At 37.4% G+C, this 22,328-nt stretch overlaps 1 protein-coding gene across 4 annotated transcripts; it reads left to right on the forward strand.

Annotated features, from left to right (window-relative positions):
• The first annotated feature begins 18,711 nt into the window (after positions 1–18,711).
• On the forward strand, positions 18,712–20,588 carry LOC103428488 (protein NO VEIN-like). Of its 4 annotated transcripts, none has more exons than XR_528456.4 (4): positions 18,716–19,066; positions 19,367–19,577; positions 19,725–19,804; positions 20,212–20,588. XR_528456.4 is itself a non-coding variant. In XM_008366590.3 (4 exons), exons 1-3 carry the CDS (start codon positions 18,998–19,000, stop codon positions 19,745–19,747), a joined length of 303 nt encoding a protein of 100 aa, XP_008364812.1. In that variant the 5' UTR covers positions 18,771–18,997; the 3' UTR covers positions 19,748–19,780; positions 20,246–20,486. The 4 variants fall into 4 exon arrangements, 2 of the variants coding, with proteins under 2 accessions (XP_070679644.1, XP_008364812.1); XR_003774506.2 differs by having other exon boundaries at positions 18,768–19,066; positions 20,216–20,588; XM_008366590.3 differs by having other exon boundaries at positions 18,771–19,066; positions 19,725–19,780; positions 20,246–20,486.
• The last annotated feature ends 1,740 nt before the right edge of the window (positions 20,589–22,328 follow it).

Genomic DNA, 22,328 nt, shown 5'->3' on the forward strand with positions numbered 1-22,328 from the left:
CCAAGCTTGACGAAGTAACGATTTCGGACGGATGGGCATTGCCGCTGAGTTACAGATCCACCGCAAAAGTAGAGCCGTTGAACTTGTGGTCAATGGAGAGTTGAATATCGGGGTGCGATATGAACAAAACTGTAAAATAATAAGAATATTATTAAACAAACTGAGAATGCTGAAATAGCTACAAAACCCTAAGAGACTACATTATGACTAACTTATATTCTACGAGCTACAAAACACCATATATATAGAGAACTAACATAACCCTAATAAGTAAGAGAGCGAAACCCTAATACTAACGGGCTAAGCCCAAATTCAAACAATAAAATAATCCTAAATTCCAACACCCCCGTCAAACTCATGGCGATACACGACAAGAGTTTGCAACAAGAAGATGCGGATGCAAGCTCTGTTAGGCGGACACGACAAGACAAGCTCCATTAGGCGGACACGATAAGGCAAGCTCCATTAGGCGGATACGACAAGGCAAGCGGGCGAGCAATTAAGCGAGCAAACGAACAATTCAGGCTTCAATCAACAAAGGCCTAACCAAAGGCCTTCAAACAAATCATAATAGCCCAACAGATTGTGAGCTTCATACCCTTTTTTTTTGTGCGAACAAGTGCAAATAGCGACGACGCGACTTTTGGTTGCAGACGGCAGGTGGTGGTGACAGCGTTCGAAGGCGATGGCATTTTGGTGTAGCTTTGGTGGTTCTAGTAGGTTACATCAGGGAAATCATGGATGCAAAGCAAAAGTGGCAGGTTAGGTACAAGTGCGGGTTGATTAAGCTGCATGGCAGTGATGCGGGGATGGGAGTTGTTGCAGCGGCAATCAGAAACTGGTATGGGTATGGTTGCGGATCTAGGATCTAGTAGTGGTTCAGAACAAACCAGAGAGGAATCTACGAGGAACCGAGACATACAAACGAAGACCAACAAACTAACATGAACAGAGCAGAAGCAGATTAAACCCAAAAGATCAAACCTGCTGATACCAAGTTAAATATTAGGGTGCGATACGAACAAAACTATAAAATAATAAGAATATTATTAAACAAACTGAGAATGTCGAAACGGTTACAAAACCCTAAGAGACTACATTGTGACTAACTTATTATTCTACGAGCTACAAAGCACCATATATATAGGGAACTAACATAACCCTAATAAGCAAGAAAGCGAAACCTTAATATAAACGGGCTAAGCCCAAATTCAAACAATAAAATAATCCTAAATTCCAACATGGAGAGCACAAAGTTTGCCGACACGTTGAAAAACAACGTGGAGAGAATCACAGTAACAAACCAGAACGATAGCTGTTGAATTTTGTGAAGATCCATTTGAATTTAAGGAAAGAAGGAATATTTGGGTCGGGAAAGGAGCTGGTTTTGTGGGAGAAAAATCCAGTTTCGAAGATGATTCCTGGATTGGATTCTGGGAATTTGTGGGTTTTGTGGGATTTTTGGGAAATGGTTTTGGTTTCTTGGCAGGAAGAAGAAAAGTTTCATAACTGCATTTGCTTTGATGATGGACACGCGACTTGGCAGAAAGAAGAAAAATTTTCATTGAGTTTGGTGATGGAATGCATTTCCTTGGCAGAATGTCTTGCCACGCGTGTTCTAAATTAAATCCAATCATATCCAACAGTTGAACAGTTTAATCCGAGGCCACATTTCTTATAACTTTTAGGCCCGCCCCGCCCCGCCCTGTTTCTTATACATAATATTAAGACCCATTTTGTACCCATCCCGAACCGCAGGTCCAAGACCCATTTGCCCACCCCTACACCCTACCTCTCCCTACCCAATCACCCCTAGTTTCTACTTTTCCCCTACCTCATTGCCACCTCATCTATCACCCACAATGAAAACCCCAAAGATCTCAGCCATCACTCACTCTAACTTATTGTTCAAGAACTGGATAGTTAGACAAATTGTACTCAAGAATTTCATCACTCACTTAATTTGTCGCAAGTGAAGAACGTTGAGGGACTTGAAAATAGAAGTGTGTCCACAACAGTGTAGACTTGGATTGTCAAAACTCATTAAGTTCTCCCATGCAAAATGCAAGAACCACTTCAACGTACCCTTATTTGCTTGACATTGATACCTAATACCTTGCGGGCAAATGCATAATCTTTTGGAAGCAAACTGTCAACAAAAAACTCCACCTCAAGTATTTGAACTCTCTTTTCTAATGCAAACTAAATCCAGCTATCAATGCAAACTATTTTTGGTTTTTATTAGGATTAATTGATTAATCCTTTTTCTTATCAAATCGTGTTCAATGATCGATGGCTATAATTTAAAGTTTTGAACTTAAAAATTTTCAACTTCCAATCCTACTTCTACTGCAACGTTAGATTCCATTGGTTGGCTGCTTCACATAATTCAGACTGTTAAAAGGATTGCGTGGAAGATTGGGAAAGGGGTAGTGATGGTTGACATCTTTGGGGGTTTCATTGTGGGTGGTAAGGAAGGTGGCGGTGTGGGGTTGGGAGGGTAAAAATTGAGGGTGGTCGGGATTTGGAGAGATGGGTGGCTGGAGTTTTCTAGTGTTGGAATTTTATTTTTTATTTTTTGTTCTTTTTCAATTTGGGTGTACAGGGAGAATTGTTGGGCACATTTGGAATTTTAAGAAAAATAATGATAAGTTGGATGTAAAAAGAGGATAAATGGGTCTAAATAAAATTTTCCTTTATATTTTTGCTGACCATGTGATTCCTTTATTAGTATAGCGAGTAAATTGTAGCAATGGTTCCTTAACTTTAAGTCAATTGGAATAATGGTCCCTCAACTGAAAATGCATTACCATTGATCCCTAAACTCATCAAAATGTGTAGCTATAGTCCCTTAACTAAAAATTCATTACCATTGGTCCCTTAACTTTAATCCAGCTGGAGAAATGGTCCCTCAACTTTAACCCAGTTAGAGCAATGGTTCATCAACCTTAACTCAATTGTAGCAATAGTCCATCAACGTTAATCCAACTGACAAAATTCTGACGAAGTTGACGAAAATGACCATAGTTACAACAGTGGCAGATCTAGGATTTCAACTTAGGGTGGTCCCAATATAAATGACAAAGACAAAGACAAAGACAAAGACAAAGAGATGCATGCCACAAATAGACTGACAAATAAAAAACTATCTTCCTATGAGAGGCAAAAGCAGCACCTGTTCTACACGAGTTTTTTACCGTGGCTAGAAAAATAAGAAACTATCTTTTGAGTCACCAATCACCCCCACACCTCTGCAACTAAAACTCAATTCTAATGAAGTTTCAATCTTACTGTTAACATTTCTAGCTAAGCACCTTGGTTGTATAACTTGTATTCAAGGTTAAGACTTGTTCGATGCTTCAAAACATACGCCAAAATCACAGTTTTATGCAGTAATGTCAATTACTTGCTAGTAATCACACTGTTGAAACTTAATTGTCTGCGGTATGAACTAAATTGAAGAAAAACTGACACATGTTTGGGTTACATGATGCAAAAGAACAAATGCAATATATCCTGTATACAGCTACATCATGCTTTAATAGAGATGCAAACAGACTCAACTCAATATTAACAAACAAACTCTTTACACTTGGACTTTGATCCAACACAGTTGATTTCCCAACCTATCTTCCTCTAAATTCGCTAATTCCAAGAATGCAAACAGACTCAACTCAATCGAAAAAACACTTGTAAAGCATCCAGTTTCATGGAAAATGTAACTCTATTCACTCCAAGAATGAAAATTCTACAAGCACGAATAAGTGAACACAGCTAACACAGAATCAAGACTCAATTTTCACAATTTACAACATCAAAGTTTAAACCTTTTCACAAAAATCATTCGAATTGCCCTCTCAAATTCTCAATCACACAAAATATCATCTACAACTACGTACGAAAAAAGCAACAGATTATTTAATGGACAGAGTCAAAGAGAGTAAAAACCTCTTCGACCAAGAAGAAGATGAGCAACCTCCAGAGTCCAAACCAAAGCTTTACACGGAGAAAAAATGCAGAGCATCAGAAGGGTTACAGATTGATGCCGTGCAGAGTCTGAACCAGCCTCATATGTAGTCGCCCGTTGGTGCAAGTTGCAGAGAGTGTAGAGAGTTGATCGATGCCGTAAGGAACAAAAGCGAGGTGAGCGACGGATGATTAAGTATCCGTAAGGTGAAGGTTCTGTCGTGTGAAGGAACCGATCCTCTACCTTGTGAAGGTTCTCACGTGAGGTGAGTGAGTTTTTAAATTTTTTTTAATGACTTGGCTCAAAACGACGTCGTTTTGGCCAAGTCATTTTAAAAAAAAAAATTGGTTTTCTTCTTCCTCCTCCGGTTTTGCACAGAGTGCAGCAGCCATGGCTGCTGTTCTTCTCCATCATTGCCCAGACTTGGGTGGTCCTTGAAGATCCTCACAGCTATTTTCCGAGCTTCGGGTGGTCCCTTAATAGATCCACCCCTGGCTACACGTTTTGATGAGTTGAGGAACCCCAATTGTGGCAATGGTCCTTTCAACATAACTTATTTTGACAAAATTCTAACAAAGTTGACGAAAATGACCATAGCTACACATTTTGATGAGTAAAGTGACCAATGGTAATTGATTTTTAGTTGAGGGACCATTGCTACAATTTACTCTTCCTTTATTTACTATTTGATAAGTTCAAATTTCGACATGTTAATAAAATAAATTTTAAAATTTAAACTCATCCAATGATAATAAGTAGAGTGGCAAAGAGTGCAACTCGGGCAGGTTAGAAGGTCAACCCAACCCTAACTTGTCATTCAAAATTCAGGCTCGGGTTCGAGTCAGATCTAGATTTAATTAGGTGCAGGTTTATTCGGGTTGGGTTTGGGTTGCCCAACTATTTTGAGTTTAATCCTTTAGCAACTTCTTTTGCAATAATTTTCTTTAAAAAAAAATTAAGGCGAAATAGCATCAAAGCTAGTTAACTTCAATATTACAAATCAATCAAAACTTCAATCCAATTCCACAAATTGATATATGCGTAAAAGTTAAACCAAATATGCAAGTTTTACCATGCAAAGTTTGAATTAAAAATACAAGAAAATATCAAAACTTGTATGAAAAGAAAAAAAAAGAGAGCAACACTTCATATCCAAGCATAAAGAAAAGTCGAACTCAAGTATTGTTGTTCAAATTCAATTTGTATTTCTATTAAATAAGAAAAATAGTTAGTTGTAAATAGAAAAGTTTAGTGCTTCATGACACCCCAATGCCAAAAGCTTTATCATATCAAGTATACCTTTAAATGAAATTGTACCAAATATTATAAACGTAGCGCCCCGCCCCCAAAATATTTATTTTCGGGAAATAATTCCGATGATAGACCCTCTTGTTTAATTTACTACCTTTAAACACTATTCTTAATTTAACATTCAATAATTACTCACATAATCTACAACCAAAATCATTTTATCAAAAACGTACGTTTATAATTTTTATTTATCACCAATTTCTTCCCTTCACTCAAATTCCCAACAAGAGGTCAAAATTCGATCAATTAAGGCTGCATCTAACCCTTGTTAGACTGCCTACATACCCTTAAGCGAGATCAAGCCTTTCGTAGTTCACAATTTCCTTTAAATTCATTTCCGAAAATATGCTATTAACCGAAGTATCCAACATTCGTGTTAATAATCGAAACACATCAAACGGATACCAAATATATAATTGAAATATCAAAATTCGTATAAAAAAATAGCATCGACTCACTAGCCACGCGCTGCCGCCGGTGGTGATTTCCAGTGAATGGAAACCCCAAATTCTGACCAACACTAAAAATTATCAAATTTTATAGGCAAGTAGATCTAAATGAGAGGAACAACTTTTATACCTGGACCAAAATCCAATTCAGCCGGGAAACACCTCAAATCGCCCTCCAACCGCCGAAAACCCTTGATTTGAGGTGTTCTTGATTCGTCTCCAAAACAACTCCGCCGCTCCCAAACTTGTTTGGGCTTTGTTCCTGAGCTCAAGAGGATGCTATAGGTGGTGATCAAAAGAAATTGTTTCAGAAATGGGAGAATCGACGACACAGATCCATTGCACCTACTGGTGCGGGTTTCACTAAATCGAAGCCAATCTCCATCAATTTTGGGTTGTAATTGGTAAAGGGAAGGTCATGGAGTGTTTCCCAAGTGTTTATTTGATATGGTTCGCCGAAAAAAACCGACGGAAAACCATATAAGGGAGTGAACATAACTAGGTCGGGTTGCTAGAGAAACCGAGTCAGGGTGATCTAGTACTCCTCCTTTTTTTCCCTTCCCCTCCTTTCTTTTCTTTCCGATTCGCCCTTTCCTTCTCTCCCCTTCCCTCCTTGGCCCATCCGTTCCCCCCATCTCTCATTTTCTCTCCTCCCTTTTCATCACAGCCGTTGATCTCTCCTTAACATAACATCTAGCCACATACGTGGCACTTCCTCCCTGCTCTGAAATTGTTGGAGCCTTCTAGATTAGGTTAAATTTACAAAAATGTCCTCAACTTTAAATGTTAATAACTCCTTCGTTATAGCTCTATTTCAAGAACGGTTTGTGCCTACGCGTTCGTGAGATCGAGCTCTATCCAAATATGCCAAGAAATCCAATAAAATATATGAGGATAAAACACGTCATCGTATAATTACGTTAAGCCAACTAGGGGAAATTTCGTCTTTTCCACTTATTGATAAATTTTACAACGTAACTATAATAATTTCCAGAAACAACACTTTAAAAATTTTCAATTAAATTTTCATAACCATAAATCGATTTATTTTCGATTTTTCTCCACATTCTCATAAACATATTAAAATTTTTTTTTCCAGGGTATTACAATAAACGTTGTTGGTTGTTTGACTTGGTTGTAATATGTGCATTAGTTCATTTGGTTTATAATCGGTTTAGAGCGGGTTGGTAAATCGGAATGGGCATGGCGGGCAAACGAACAACCCAACCCAACCTAATAAATGACCGAGTTGAAGTTAGGTTGGTTTCGGGCGGGTTATAACTAAGAAAAAACCTACTTATTAGGGTTTAAATTCGGGTTGGACATGGGCGAGTTCGGGTTGGCCCAATCCAAATTGCACTTCACCACTTGCTAATGGTGAGCAAAAATACACTCAATTTCTAATTGTAGACCCATTTTGAAACAAAATATAATTAAGTGTGTATATATATATATATATTGATTTTTGACCGGGAGAATTTATGTTTTTGATCGAAGGAGAATTTTGGTTTAGTCATAAGGGCAAGTCCATCGTTTTTAGTAAGACAAAGGCAAGGTAGTGGAATTATTCTTGTTATTACTTTAAAGAGTAATTGCTTTTGTACAAGTTCACCCGAAATCAATTCCAAACTTCAAATTGTGCAAGGCATTTTAAAAATTTCATGGCATACACCTGTGTAGTACGTACATAGATAATATGGAATTTCAGTTGCCAGATTTTTCTTATGATTAACATTTTAGTATTTGGAGTGGTGTTTTGGTATGGGTGCAGCTTATAAGATTCCTTTGGATAAGGAAATTACATTTATGTTCCGTGATTCTAGACATTTTGGGTTTTTTCTCACGTTGGACTAAGACCTAGTTTGGGAGTGAGGTACTTAAAAAAAAAGCACCCATGAAAAAAAGCTGTGAGGGTTTTAGGTGTTTGGTAAACTGAAAAAAAAGGGCTTATTTTGGAAGCTGTTGTGAGAATAAGCTGAAATCAAAGGAAAAAGCTGAAGCTGCTATTTGCAGCTTTGGAAAACTGGCTTTTTTTCAAAGCACACGGAGCTACAGTGCTTCTTTAATGAAAAGACCTACTATTAGACTGCTTTTTTTCCAAAAGCACTTTTACAAAAAAGTTTACCAAACACTCTGCTGATTTATTTCACAGCCGCTTATTCTCACAGCAGCTTTTTTTCAAAGCACAGTAATACCAAACCAGCCCTAACTATAACGAATGTGAAATCTTGGGTGCTTTAAGACCATTATGTAACGAGTGGCTGAAGAGTGAACCTCTTATCATACAAGCAACTAACATCTTATCCAATGCTATTGTGTGTAATACAAGCAACCAAGTTAAAGAAGCTGCCACCTTTAATAATCTCACGGGTGCATCCAATAGAAAAATTCAAATTAAGGTTTGCTGAGAAACTGCCGGCAGAAATGAAGGATATAGAATTGGAGCCAATTGTCAAGTTCCACACATGTCTTATCGATGCATATTGGGAGCAAAGTGTGGGATCATGATTTTTCAAGGCCGGGATAAGGTGGACCGGAATACGACACCTTAAAAGATCGGTTATGGACTCAACAACTTCTATCATAGAGCTGCATAGACATATCAGGGATGTCACCATCATCCTATTCCAGAGTAATGGGAAATATGTCAACTTTGCTAGATTGACCATGGTTGTTCCACAAGATATGGAAACTTGATTTAGTAGGAATTGGTGTGCCTCGCAAGTAGTCACACTTACGTCTAGGATCAATGCGTGAAGATAAGGTGCAAGGGGCGTGAGGAAATTCAAAACAAGAAACATTGACTAAAATTCTCAAATACAAGTACAGTGGTGGGGTCTGTGTCAAAATATACAACTGTACAAGAAAACACAACCAACCCTCACTAGGGTGACACGCCCGTAGGCTCCAAAAAAAGTCTAAAATAAGTACAAGGAAAGATATAGGGGTATCCAAACCACTCTTTGACCTTTGGCTGCTACACTAAGAGCTTCTCGTATCAACTAAGCTCTGGCATTTGCACAATCTCCCTACACCATGGGAATGGTGTACCGGGCAAGCAACAACCCAAATAAGCAACAAAACTCGTGTGAGTGACAATAATCCTACGTATGTGATAATCATAAAACAAATCCATCGATCACAATTTATAAACATCAATTATAATTAACTTTATAAAATCATAATCAAAACCACTGAAAACCCTAAAGAAGTCACATAAAGATCCATTTACCTTTCTAAATCAACCACAAAGGTTCTCAAATATATTGTTCATAAATCCACGGAAAACTAGGGCTAGAGTGACTTAGTTTGGCTAAAGCCTACATCTCCTAAGCTTTCACATTCTGGACCAATTACAAGGAATCAACAAACCAACAAAGAGAAGGGATGTGATTTCAGATCACTCAATGAAATCCAACGGAAAATTGGTTTCTGATTACTCAGTGAAACCGAACAAGATACGTTTCCAGACCACTTAACGGAATCACGAAGTATGATGGAATCAGGACCACTCAATGAAATCCGAACATGATACAATTCATGACCACTCAACATAATTGTGGAGTATGAGGGATTATGGACCACTCAACGAAATTCGAACGAATAGCAAAAGCATTTTGGATCACTCAACGGAATTCATATGGAGCAGGAACATACCACTTAACAGAACCCCAGCGGAACCCGATTTTGGGACGAAATCGAGCAGAATGCAAAGAATTGAGTTACAATGGCTCAACAAAGACATGAAATAAATTTAGATCAGAATATGCAAGTCAAATCACAATTTATAAAAGTAGATCGATGGTTAAATATAAAAGCAATATCTAGTAGAAAACACATTTATAAAGGTCAGCGACCACCACTGTTGATCGGATCATATTTATATATATTTTTACTTCGAATTCACTCGTCTTTTCTTAGTTAGTTCCTTATATTTTTGAGCTATTTACGTTATTTTTGTGTTTATAGGATTTGTTATGCAAAGAAAATAAAAATAGAACAAGTGAAATTTTATGTAATAAATTCGTCAAAACTGTCTTTGTAGATCAGCTTTTAAATAAAATTAAAAAAATATATATATATATAATAATAATAACAAGTCATGATGATGTTTGAAACATCATCATGATTCATGTTTTGTAGAAGAAGAAAGGAACGGCAAAGAAGAAAAGAAAAAGAAAGAAAAGAAAAAGAAAGGAAAAGGAAAAGAAGGGAAAATAATAGAATAAAAGAAAGGAGTTAGACAGTGGGTGGTCTTGGAGCTGGAAAGGAGGGAGAGGGGGCGCTGACAGGAGGTCAGGGCGTGGAAAGAAAAAGGATAGAGCAGACTTCAGAAGGAGGGGGAAAAAACGGTTGAAGAGGCTGCCCTTTTGGGGCAGCGTGAAAACAGGAAGAAATAAGGGGAGTCAGAGGAGAGGAGAGAGGTGAGGGGAGGGCAGACTTGATTTGAGGGAGCTGCCAGCGCAGCTGGGGAAGAAGGCTGCCCTTGCAGCTGGAGCAAAACCGAAAGAAGGGTGCGCTGCTCTTGGCAGCACCGAGGGCAGAAAATGGCAGCGCACGGACAGACTGAAGCATCCTCCTCTTTCGGTTTAATCTTTCCAAACTTCTATTTTATTTTTGTTTTAATAATGTGTAATTAATTTTATTTTGGCTAGAGGTTAATTCGAAACCATGAATATATTTGTAATATGAATTGATTACCTTCGGTTGTGATTTCATAAGTTGTGATTTCAATTTACTTATCCGTTCGTATAAAAACTGATTTGTGTATGTTGGTTGAGAGTGCACGCTTAATTTACATGCATGAATTTGATGCTAGAATATAAGTGAATTTCACCTAATCGTTATGAACTTATTTTCACAAGTAGTAAAGGTTGCTAGTCACAATCACGTTAAGTAAATTCTTGGCAAGAGTATCATGCTTTTCATAGTTACGAATGCCTCGTCAATGCTTATAGTTTTCACAAAGTTTAATGATCTTTGATTGTATCGCTATTGTGCTTTTCACGTAGGGGACTTTTGAAGAATGTTTTGAATTGTTGTATGCGTTTTTCCGTCCAATTCAATAACTTAAGGAAAACTTGAAGATTAAAAAAGTGCTGTTCACGGTTAATCTGGAGTATTGAGATTCACAATTTATTAAATGAACAACTGGAAATCATTTTGTATGCAAGTATAACATGTGTGGAGAAGAACCCTCTAGCTAGTCCGTCATTTATCATTTCACCTTAATTTCATGTTTTTGTCAATTCTGTAATTTAATTAAGTTTAATTTACTTTTCATCAAAACCAAACACCCATCCATTATTAAATTATATTATTTATTTAGTTTTCTTTATTGTTAGTCTTTTAATTTAATTTCCATCCATTTCAGTTCCTAGTGTTTAATTTAATTGTTTTCATTATTTTGAGTCATTTTAAGTGTGTTTCGAGTTATTAGAGTTTTTAGCCTAGTTTTGTATCCTTGAGTCTTGTTTAATATTTTTAAATTAATTTAGGATAGATTAGCAATCCCTCCTAATCCCCGGCCTAGAACGATACCCTACTTACATCTATACTACAATTGTCAAAAAGAGGGTTTAATTTTGTGTGTTAACTTATTTTACGCATCAAATTTTGGCGCCGTTGCCGGGGATTAGCAACTTTGCTAATCCTTTTATTTTTGTTTTTGTTTATATTTATATTGGTGTTTGTGTATTTTACTTTTGATATTTGATTTATTTTTCTTTCTTTGATTTTAGGTTCAAATGGAGCCGAGGGAAATTTAAAGGAAAGATGCGTCCGGCTAAAGACGTTAAATCAAGCGCTTCTTGGGAGGCAACCCAAGCATTCAACGAAGGGAGACTTTGGAATCGCTAACCCAATCAGATTTGCATTTTTACACCCTTATCTTTAATGCTTTCATTTTGTCTTGTTTAGTTAGTTGTGTTATTTGTTTGATTTCTGTGAGTTTGTGTTATTTAGTTTAAGTGTGGGGGAAGGTTAACCAAAGTCTCTTTACATTAATTTACATTTATAAAAAAAAAAAAAAAAAAAAAAAAAGATAAAATTTAAAATTAATGATAAAAAAAAAAAAAATTTACATAAAAAAAAAAAAAAAAAAAAAAAAGAAAGTACAAATATTTTACAATGATGTAAACTAATAGTATTCATTGGTCGGGTGGTGCTTCAGTAGTAGGCGGGGCTTCAGCAGTCGGCGGGGCCACAGAAGGAGGAGGCGGCAGAGGTTGATCAGTTGGAGCTTCACTACGCGGTGCCGCTCCAGAAGACGAAGGCAGATGTTGTTGGAACAAACCCACAAACCTCCGATGATCAAGTAAAATTTGACCATCGGTGTCCTGCATCTGGTCAATCTTCCTCTTCATGCTGGTGGCATAGCTGTGTGCGAGCTTGTGCAATTCCTTATTCTCATGCTTGAGCCCTTTAATCTCTTGCTTGAGACTCTGTATTTCAGCCACCAAGGATTCAACGTGACGGGTTCGGGCATATAGGCGTTGGGCCATGTTGGATACGGAACCCGCACACTGCACACTGAGAGCCAGAGACTCCTTGACCGCCAATTCATCAGACCGCCTTGCGAGCAGTCTGTTATCTCTGGGAGTGACAAGGTTTCGGGCCACCACCGCAGCGGTCATGTCATTTTTCATCATCGAATCCCCCACGGTAAGGGGACCGGTAGGGGATATGAAGGATGGCCGCCATATGTTGTCTGGTGAAGGCGGAGCTGCCTCTTCACCAATGTTCAAGTCAAAACGACGATCAGAAGGGCCAGACATTTTTCAGAGGTGGTAAAGAAAGAAGAGAGTTGGACTGATCAAGATTAAACAAGTGCAAGATGGGAGTGTTTACAGGAGGGTACTCAAGTGTGTTGTGGAACAAAATTAACGCCTCTATAAAAAGAAGAAATCAAAGAGGCGCTCCTCAGAGAAGCGTCCTCTCGCAAATCGAAGAGTCGGGGCTCCTTTCTCAAAAGCCGGATTCTTTTCTCAAAAGAGGAGTTTCCGTTCTCAAAAGCCGGATTCTTTTCTCAAAAGAGGCGTTCATTTCTTAAAAGTTGGGCTTGCTCAGAAACCACGAGCCGAACCCCGGATTTCGCAAGATCAATTCGTCCAGACGTGTTGTCACCCGTCACACGCAAACTCAGCTCTGCGAAAATCACGGGCAGTCTGTCGAAGTGCCGATTCCAACCATCTGTCTCTCTCAGCCTAGTCAGCACTTGTCACATGCAACTGGCAGCTTTGCGGAAATTACGGGCAGCTTTGTCAGAAAGCGCGTAATTTGTATTCTTCACCCATCCACCGGCTGCCGACACTAAGTGAGAGAACAGTTCCGGTTGTGAAGACAAGTCCTATAAGTTTCTACCTTCGCCTTCCACAGCAAAAGCACACTCTCTCAGCACACCCTCTCAACACCTCTTCATCTCCGAAAATGCATTCCCAAAGAATCCTCTCGAGTCACTCTGTGTTCCTCATTCCTTGGGATACTCCTGCGAACAACCCATTCAAAGCAAAAGTATTTCATATCATAAAGGTTGAAAGCAAGAGTATCTCATATCATGCTTTCTCCATGTCCTTCTCCTTGTCTTTGTTTTCCGACAAGGAGAAAGAGAGCAATCAGCCAGCATTTGGTATCAATCTTCCAATCTGGAGCCAACTGCCTGGAACCCTTTCCTGATTGCTTACCTAGCCTTGCTCTCGAGTACTCATCTTCATCATTTTATGCTTTCTCTTCGTCTACCACATCTGCCTGGGGGACAGTAAGGGAAGTGAAAATGATACCTCGAAGCATGTGGAGACAATTCAGCTAGGGACAAGGAGAAAGAAAGCAAGAGGTGGGCACTTGGAAAGATTGAAGAAAGAAATAAGGACCAACACCTTTCCCTCGTGCCTGCCCGTTGTGCAGAAGAAACAAGCAGAGAAGAATGCAGCTTGCACAATCATCCCAGCGGAAGGAGTCCGAACTGAGGAACTAGAGAAGCTGCCACATCTGCTTGGAGAACAAATAAGGAACTGCAACATTCCCAAAGAGCAAAGCCTTGCAGTACAATAGCATAAAATCATCACTTGCAAGTGAAAAGCTAAGTGTCACCCTGTTCAAGAGGAAAGCTGTGGAAAGTCAACAAGCACGACCAATGATTACTTATTAGTTTTATTCATTATCTTTTATCGTAATTTTCAATTTTTCGTTTGCAATTTTTTTTTTTTTTTTTTTTTTTTTTTTAATTAATTTTCTTGCGTACTTAACTGAATTATTTCTTTTCTTTGCAGGAACTTTTGGTTCTTTCCACCCTTGAAGTTGATTGCAGAATTTTAGCTTGGGGGTCATCGCTTGATTTTACTGCAAATTAGGGAAGTTTTCAGTCCACTTGTTTTATTTTGTTTCTTATTATTTATTTTATTTTTTATTTTTTATTTGCATTATAGTGTTTTCTGACATTGGGGACAATGTCAAGTTTAAGTGTGGGGGTAGAAATCTCTAGAATTTCATTTGTCTCTGTGTTGTTGTTTTTTGTGTTCTTAATTAGTTTTGTTTTTTTTTTTAAAAAAAAAAAAATTAAAAAAAAAATTAAAAATTAAAAAAAATTAAAAATTCGGAAAATTTAAAAAATCCAAAAATATTGTCTTGTTTCCCTTATTGTTTTGAATTAGATTTTTTGTTAGTTTCCCTACCCAATGATATAATTGGATCAAATTTGAACCATGATCATCAAGAACTTAGTTAACATGTGTTTTGTGAAATTCCTAATTCTCTTGTTAGTTTTGTACATGTTTGACCATCTTTGAAAAAAACCAAATGCACATAGCCTTGTTGATGTGAAACTAAAGCATGACTTAAAGCTTTATATGTGAATTTAGTGACCATATACATCCTATGTGAGTTTTTGAGCCTATTGAAAGTGTGTGCATTTTTCATACACTCCTATTCTTTCATGTGTGATGAACTTTTGTGAGATACATCTCTAGAACTTGCGTAACGATCTTTCGAAATGTTTGTCATTGATTGCATGAACTTGGAAATGATAGAGGCATTAGGTTTACCACTATGGCCCAAATAACCATGTTTCCCAAAGAAAAATGATATCATTAGATTGCCAATTTGAGCCATGTATGTTGAGCCTTTTATTTCTTATCACCAGATATGTCTACCCTTATACCTGAAACATTTTTCCTTACCCTTTCCAAGCAAGCTAGTGAGCAATGTGAGATTGTTTTATGAGAAACGTTTGTGAAGTACTGTGAAGATGTTTAGCAAAAGATTAAGTGTGGGGGTATTTCATGTTTGTATTAAAAAAAAAAAAAAAAAAAAAAAAGAGAGAAAAGAAAAAGAAAGATTGTATACGAAGAAAAAAAAAGGAAGAAAATAAAAAGAAAATAAAAAGTTTTTTTTAAAAGTTTCAGTTTAAGGGTATGGTTGGAGGTGCTAGAAGAATCGCTGGAAAAATTGAGTTCTTATAAATCTAAACAAAAGAATTGCTTGCAATATAGCTTGGAACTTGTGTTTCCTATTCTTTCATTTCAATAACCCTATCCCTAAGCCTCATTACATCCAATAAAAGTCCTCTTGATTTAAGTTTTGCAATTATGACTGTGGAGAAGTGATCTTTATGCAAGCTTATGGTAGAAATTTCACATTTGTTTCTTTGAGCGAAACACATTAAAACTAAACACATGTGTGATTGAGTGCATATCCAGTGAGAAGGTCGCTAGTTTGCATATGATGATTTTAAAAATAAAAACTTGAAATTGCATTAGCATGGCTATCTCACACACTACACTTCAAGGATGATTCAAAGATTACTGCTAATATTTGAATTAGGAAGATGAACTTGGATTAGTTCCTTGATGCTAGCTATAGTTCTTGATGATTTGTTTTCTTAAATGAAATTCTATGAGGGTCACATAGGGGGAAGCTAATGTTTTTCTTGTTTCTTCTTGTTCTAGTTTTCTTTGTTTTGCTCGAGGACTAGCAAAAGTTAAGTGTGGGGGTATTTGATCGGATCATATTTATATATATTTTTACTTCGAATTCACTCGTCTTTTCTTAGTTAGTTCCTTATATTTTTGAGCTATTTACGTTATTTTTGTGTTTATAGGATTTGTTATGCAAAGAAAATAAAAATAGAACAAGTGAAATTTTATGTAATAAATTCGTCAAAACTGTCTTTGTAGATCAGCTTTTAAATAAAATTAAAAAAATATATATATATATAATAATAATAACAAGTCATGATGATGTTTGAAACATCATCATGATTCATGTTTTGTAGAAGAAGAAAGGAACGGCAAAGAAGAAAAGAAAAAGAAAGAAAAGAAAAAGAAAGGAAAAGGAAAAGAAGGGAAAATAATAGAATAAAAGAAAGGAGTTAGACAGTGGGTGGTCTTGGAGCTGGAAAGGAGGGAGAGGGGGCGCTGACAGGAGGTCAGGGCGTGGAAAGAAAAAGGATAGAGCAGACTTCAGAAGGAGGGGGAAAAAACGGTCGAAGAGGCTGCCCTTTTGGGGCAGCGTGAAAACAGGAAGAAATAAGGGGAGTCAGAGGAGAGGAGAGAGGTGAGGGGAGGGCAGACTTGATTTGAGGGAGCTGCCAGCGCAGCTGGGGAAGAAGGCTGCCCTTGCAGCTGGAGCAAAACCGAAAGAAGGGTGCGCTGCTCTTGGCAGCACCGAGGGCAGAAAATGGCAGCGCACGGACAGACTGAAGCATCCTCCTCTTTCGGTTTAATCTTTCCAAACTTCTATTTTATTTTTGTTTTAATAATGTGTAATTAATTTTATTTTGGCTAGAGGTTAATTCGAAACCATGAATATATTTGTAATATGAATTGATTACCTTCGGTTGTGATTTCATAAGTTGTGATTTCAATTTACTTATCCGTTCGTATAAAAACTGATTTGTGTATGTTGGTTGAGAGTGCACGCTTAATTTACATGCATGAATTTGATGCTAGAATATAAGTGAATTTCACCTAATCGTTATGAACTTATTTTCACAAGTAGTAAAGGTTGCTAGTCACAATCACGTTAAGTAAATTCTTGGCAAGAGTATCATGCTTTTCATAGTTACGAATGCCTCGTCAATGCTTATAGTTTTCACAAAGTTTAATGATCTTTGATTGTATCGCTATTGTGCTTTTCACGTAGGGGACTTTTGAAGAATGTTTTGAATTGTTGTATGCGTTTTTCCGTCCAATTCAATAACTTAAGGAAAACTTGAAGATTAAAAAAGTGCTGTTCACGGTTAATCTAGAGTATTGAGATTCACAATTTATTAAATGAACAACTGGAAATCATTTTGTATGCAAGTATAACATGTGTGGAGAAGAACCCTCTAGCTAGTCCGTCATTTATCATTTCACCTTAATTTCATGTTTTTGTCAATTCTGTAATTTAATTAAGTTTAATTTACTTTTCATCAAAACCAAACACCCATCCATTATTAAATTATATTATTTATTTAGTTTTCTTTATTGTTAGTCTTTTAATTTAATTTCCATCCATTTCAGTTCCTAGTGTTTAATTTAATTGTTTTCATTATTTTGAGTCATTTTAAGTGTGTTTCGAGTTATTAGAGTTTTTAGCCTAGTTTTGTATCCTTGAGTCTTGTTTAATATTTTTAAATTAATTTAGGATAGATTAGCAATCCCTCCTAATCCCCGGCCTAGAACGATACCCTACTTACATCTATACTACAATTGTCAAAAAGAGGGTTTAATTTTGTGTGTTAACTTATTTTACGCATCAACTGTCAATCCCCAGAATCTGGGGAATGCTTGTTGGAAAATTGGAAAAATTTTAAATCATCATATCTTCTTCATTTTTCAACCAAATCCGACGATCCAAATACCAAAATGAAGCTAGAGAAGAATAGAATATTCTCATGTCTACTGGAATTTGACAAGATGGTAAGAGATGGCTTGAATCTCGTCGGAAAAGTCTCGTCAGGGTTGTTGTGATGTTTGTTTGGTGATCGATTCGACAAGTTTTAGAGGTTGTGTTGTATGGTTTTCATGGGGAAGAAGAGAGAGTTCGAGAGTGATATCAGAGAGATAAGAGGCATGAGAAAGAAAAGGAAAAAGAGAGAGTTCTAGATTTTCTAGAAGTGGGCCTCATGTGGCTCACAAATTAAGGCCACATGTGTTCCAAATAATTGTCAAGTTACCAAAATACTATCGGAGTTCCAAGTTTTGTAGAATTTTCGTTTTAACTCCAAATTACGTTTTGTTTGCACCCATATGTTTGTATCGACATGTACTATCCAAATGTGCCTAGAAATATAGCGAAACATAAAAGATTTAATACGTCAATGTAAAACTTTACGTAGGCCAACATGGGCATTTTCATCCTTTAAAAAGTTAAAAAAAAAAAATAATCTACACAAAATATATAAACATGTCGTAACACTACATCATACGAAATACGGTATTTTAAATAGTGAAATTCTGTCATGGAATTTCACTTAATTTCTACTCGTAAATATTATTCTGGGATTCTCATGGTTTAATATGGCTCATATATCCTAAAATGACTCTTTCTCGACTGGAGGGTTCATCTTTGGTAACCAATCATCGTACATTTATTCTCTTGTCTATTTCTTGAGTCTCAATTGTAGCTTACTAACTTAATTGTTGGAGAGCCTTTGGTCGGCACACCACTGGTCCTTAGATTACTTGGTTATTTGTTGTTTTACAGGTAAACGCGTTTGTGCATCTCAACCCTTCATGGCGGTGCGTGAATCTGGTTCCAACAATTGATGTTTTCATTGAGAGTGAACTCATATTCCTCCCAACCAAATTGCTGTACCACATACATGTCTGCAGGAGAAAGCTTAGTTAATGTTGAAATTCAATCTATACTAAAACCCAAAAACAACTGAATTAATGTTCATAAGAACAGTGTAGTTCCGATTTTGCCCTTGCTTAGTTTGTTTTATTTCATTTCTGCCAAAATCTCAGTTGGTGCCTTTATCTGGCGCTACTCCTGATTTACACGTGCTGGTGATGTACACGTGTTCGTAATCTTGAAAGAAGAAGAAGGACGGGAAAGCCGACCTTTTTCCCTTTTGCTTCCAGAAACAATGAGCTCTCTCTCACAGAAACCACAAGCTCTATTCTTCCCTGTTTTTCTTCTCAGCATCTTACAAAACTACTTCTTTCTTCATATTCTCTTTGTGTGTCTTCCTTCCCGACTCCCACTGTCTTCCTTCCCGACTCGAGTCATCGGGTAAAACTCATATTCTTCCCTGATTTCGACTTCTCTTTAACTCTTGATCTTCACCATGCAGTCACCAGCCTATCTACCGAGTTGTACCAGAAAGACATACCATTTTCTCATTAAGCTCATACAGGTATTAAAATTTTTGCTGTGTTTTTCCAAAAATTAGTGAAAAAGTTTCAATCTTTTCCTTACCCACGTCAATGAAACTCGAAATAATTTGTGGGTTTCTCTTTTTGTGTAATTTTATTTGCCGGGTTTATTTCTTCGTTGATTTTTATTCGAAAATCAAAACAATTTATGGGTCTTTTGTTGTCTCTAAAAAAATGTGAAAAAGTTTCAATTTTTTTCGATACTAGCATCAATGGAACTTGAAAACAAATTGTCGTTTTGTACTTTTAGTGGATTTTAATTGTGGGTTTTTGATTTGCAGAATGCGGAAGTCAATGAATACGAAGAAGGGGTTGAACCAACACTGGAATTTGTGATGACAAAGAAGGACATAACTGGGAGTGGAGCTCCGGCTACTCTGCTGGTTTTTAATAATGAGGTTGGATTTTCCAGGAAGAATATGGATTCGATCTGCAGTGTAGGACGTTCTACAAAGAAGGGGAAGAGACATCAGGGCTTTATTGGAGAAAAAGGTAAATTAAAGGGTTATATATAAACTTATTTTCAATTTAAACAACATCCTATATATTTTCATACTGCATGTGTGGGTAACCTCAAACAGATATGTCAAACATTTTTTTTCTTCTAAATTGTTGTAGTGTTTCCATTTTTTGGTGCAGAGCTCCACGATTGGCTAGCGTGAATCTTGGTATCTTCATATGCATGCAATGTTCAGGGATCCACATGGCTCCCATAGCAGGTTGCATATCTTTTATCAAATCTAAATTAACCTACACTTAATTAATATAGTAGGGAAGAATAAAAATGAAGAGCTACGGAACAACACTGTTGCTTATGAACAGTGTTTTAAAGCAAAATGGGTTTTAGTATATATTGAATTTTGGCACTTGGGTATTGATCTGGTTAGAAAGTTTAGTGATTGGTTTGCTTTGTCGCATAAATCAAACCCTCTTATCGAAAAAATTGAAGCTCATGAGGGGATTGAACTAATTTCATGCTTAAGTTTGTTGAGGCCACAGATTTCATTTTAGCGAAAATAGATGGGGAAATGCTGCTACGATATTTTCCTTTAGGTATGTTCAACGGAATTGTTGTTTCGTGTTTGATGCGAATGTTGATTAAGTTGTTTGATTTCTGTGTTTAAAGACAGCATTGATGCAAGCATGCCGATATGGACATTGGGAAGTTGTACAGACCCTCTTGCTCTTCGGATGCAATGTAATTTTTTGTTCTCATTGGTTTTGTGTTTGATAAGTCAGTGAGCACAATGAAAGATTCAAGAGATGTTATCAGTGGTTTTTAAGTGCATTAATGTTGTATGTAAAAGTAGGGCATATATTGACTGGGGTTAAGTTCATAGATCAGATTTCTCTCTGATCTATGAATTTTTCATTCGAATAGGCAGGCCTTTGCAGAGGAAATGCTCATGTCTGTCTTTTAAGGATTTCTTCCAAATATTTAGATATGTGGTCTGCACTTTGAGTCCTACTATACATCAATCCATTTTAAGGATTTCTTCCAAATATTTAGATATGTATAATTGATTTGTAGCTTTCAGGTCCTGCATATGGTAGTAAGCATTAAGCAGTCAAAAGAAAGAGCTGTAAATATTCTATGCATATTGTATATTTTCCATGCAACTGCTTATGCCTATTCAGGTTGGTTCTCTTCCTCTCTAAGGCTGAATCATATGGCCTTGCTGCAATAAACTATTGACCATATGCTTTAACTTTTTCATCACAATTTGTGGCAGTTGTTAGGGTTTCTACGGAGGTAAAAAAAGATGTGGAATTAATGTTGGTTGTAGATATTTCGTTTGAAGTGACCCCCACCAAATTTCATTTGAAATTAATTTGGGTATTTTTAAAGGAACGAATGTTTGTTGGTGGCCGTCTATAGATCATGGATTTTTCTTTATTTATTTATTTATAATATTTAAACTTCCTAAGATTTGGATTTATGTTTGGTAGTTTTCTGATTCATGTTTGTATTTCGATTTTTGAATTTTGAATTGCAATTTGCGGGTGTGTGAATCGTAAGTTTAGCATTTCAAGGCATATAGGATACGAACTTATGTTGATAATAGTTAGGTGGGATTAGAGGAGACAATTGGTGAAGGAAATTGGGATTGAATTTGGTTTGCAGCGAATCAAGTGGTTCTTAGTGAAACCCTTTTCCTGGTTTGCTTATACTTTTCATTGAAAAGGTTTTTACTATTTTTGTGTATGTTGACCCTAAAAACTACCAAGCCTACGTGGCGCGCAGGCCGAGTAATCTATAAGCTAACTACGTCCTTCGGTGATTGCGGGGCGTGCCAACTCGTCGGCCGAGCTCGGCCAAGGAGTAAATTTGTTGATGTTGCGTTAGGTCGCGCTACTGACTTCTGCGTCTTGCGATTGCGGTCGAGAAAGGAACACGTCTCGGCCTCTTGGGCTCTCGAACCTGAAGATAAGGTTACTATTCTTACGAAGTTCAATATCAAATTCGGCTTTCAATGTGCCGAATGTAATAACTGTAACACCTCACTTTGCCGAGAAGGCTAATGAGATGACCTCGACCAATAAGGGTTCAGAGACCCTTCTCGACCGAGACTTGGATAGGTAATCAACCGTTCTCGCCGCAGTGCTGTTGATGCCAACGGAAGATACTGCGAGACCGATTGATTCTACGGTGACAGAGCTATCTATGCCGACTTAAGATATCACCGGTTGCTTCCACAGTGCTGTTGATGGCAACGGAAGATGTGTCAGCGAAAAAGGAAAAAGAAAATCTCAAAGTTGTTGAGAGAGTTTGCACAGGGCAGTTTTTGTATTGATTTGCAGGGGCCTGGGATGATGTGCAACCTCTTCTATTTATAGCAATGGCTCCCCCCAAGGTCGAGTTAGAAACCTACTCGGACTAGGTTTTCTTTCCCTGATCAGCATCAACTCGACCAGTACTACCTTCACTAGGACTGTGAACCTAGTCCTTTACCTGAGCCGGATTCGCTTCCGGGTCCTGCCGAGACTCCTTATTGCACTAGGATTCGACCTCTTGCGTTATGACCTAGTCGACCTAGGTTTGGAGGCCCACGTACTGAACGATCTGTGGTATTCTTGTCGCAAGGCCTCCCGGGCCGAGAATGACCCTACACTCGGCCCAAACTGTTATTTTGGGCCCAAACATTGCCCCCTCGCTTCTGAGGTCCTCGGCCTGAATTCTTTGGCAGAGTTTCGGCCTTGAAGAAGCGAATCTGTCACTCAGAACCCTAATGCCCGAGTTCC

This window comes from Malus domestica, chromosome 06 (assembly GCF_042453785.1).
Source record: "Malus domestica chromosome 06, GDT2T_hap1".
NCBI classification, from domain to species: domain Eukaryota; kingdom Viridiplantae; phylum Streptophyta; class Magnoliopsida; order Rosales; family Rosaceae; genus Malus; species Malus domestica.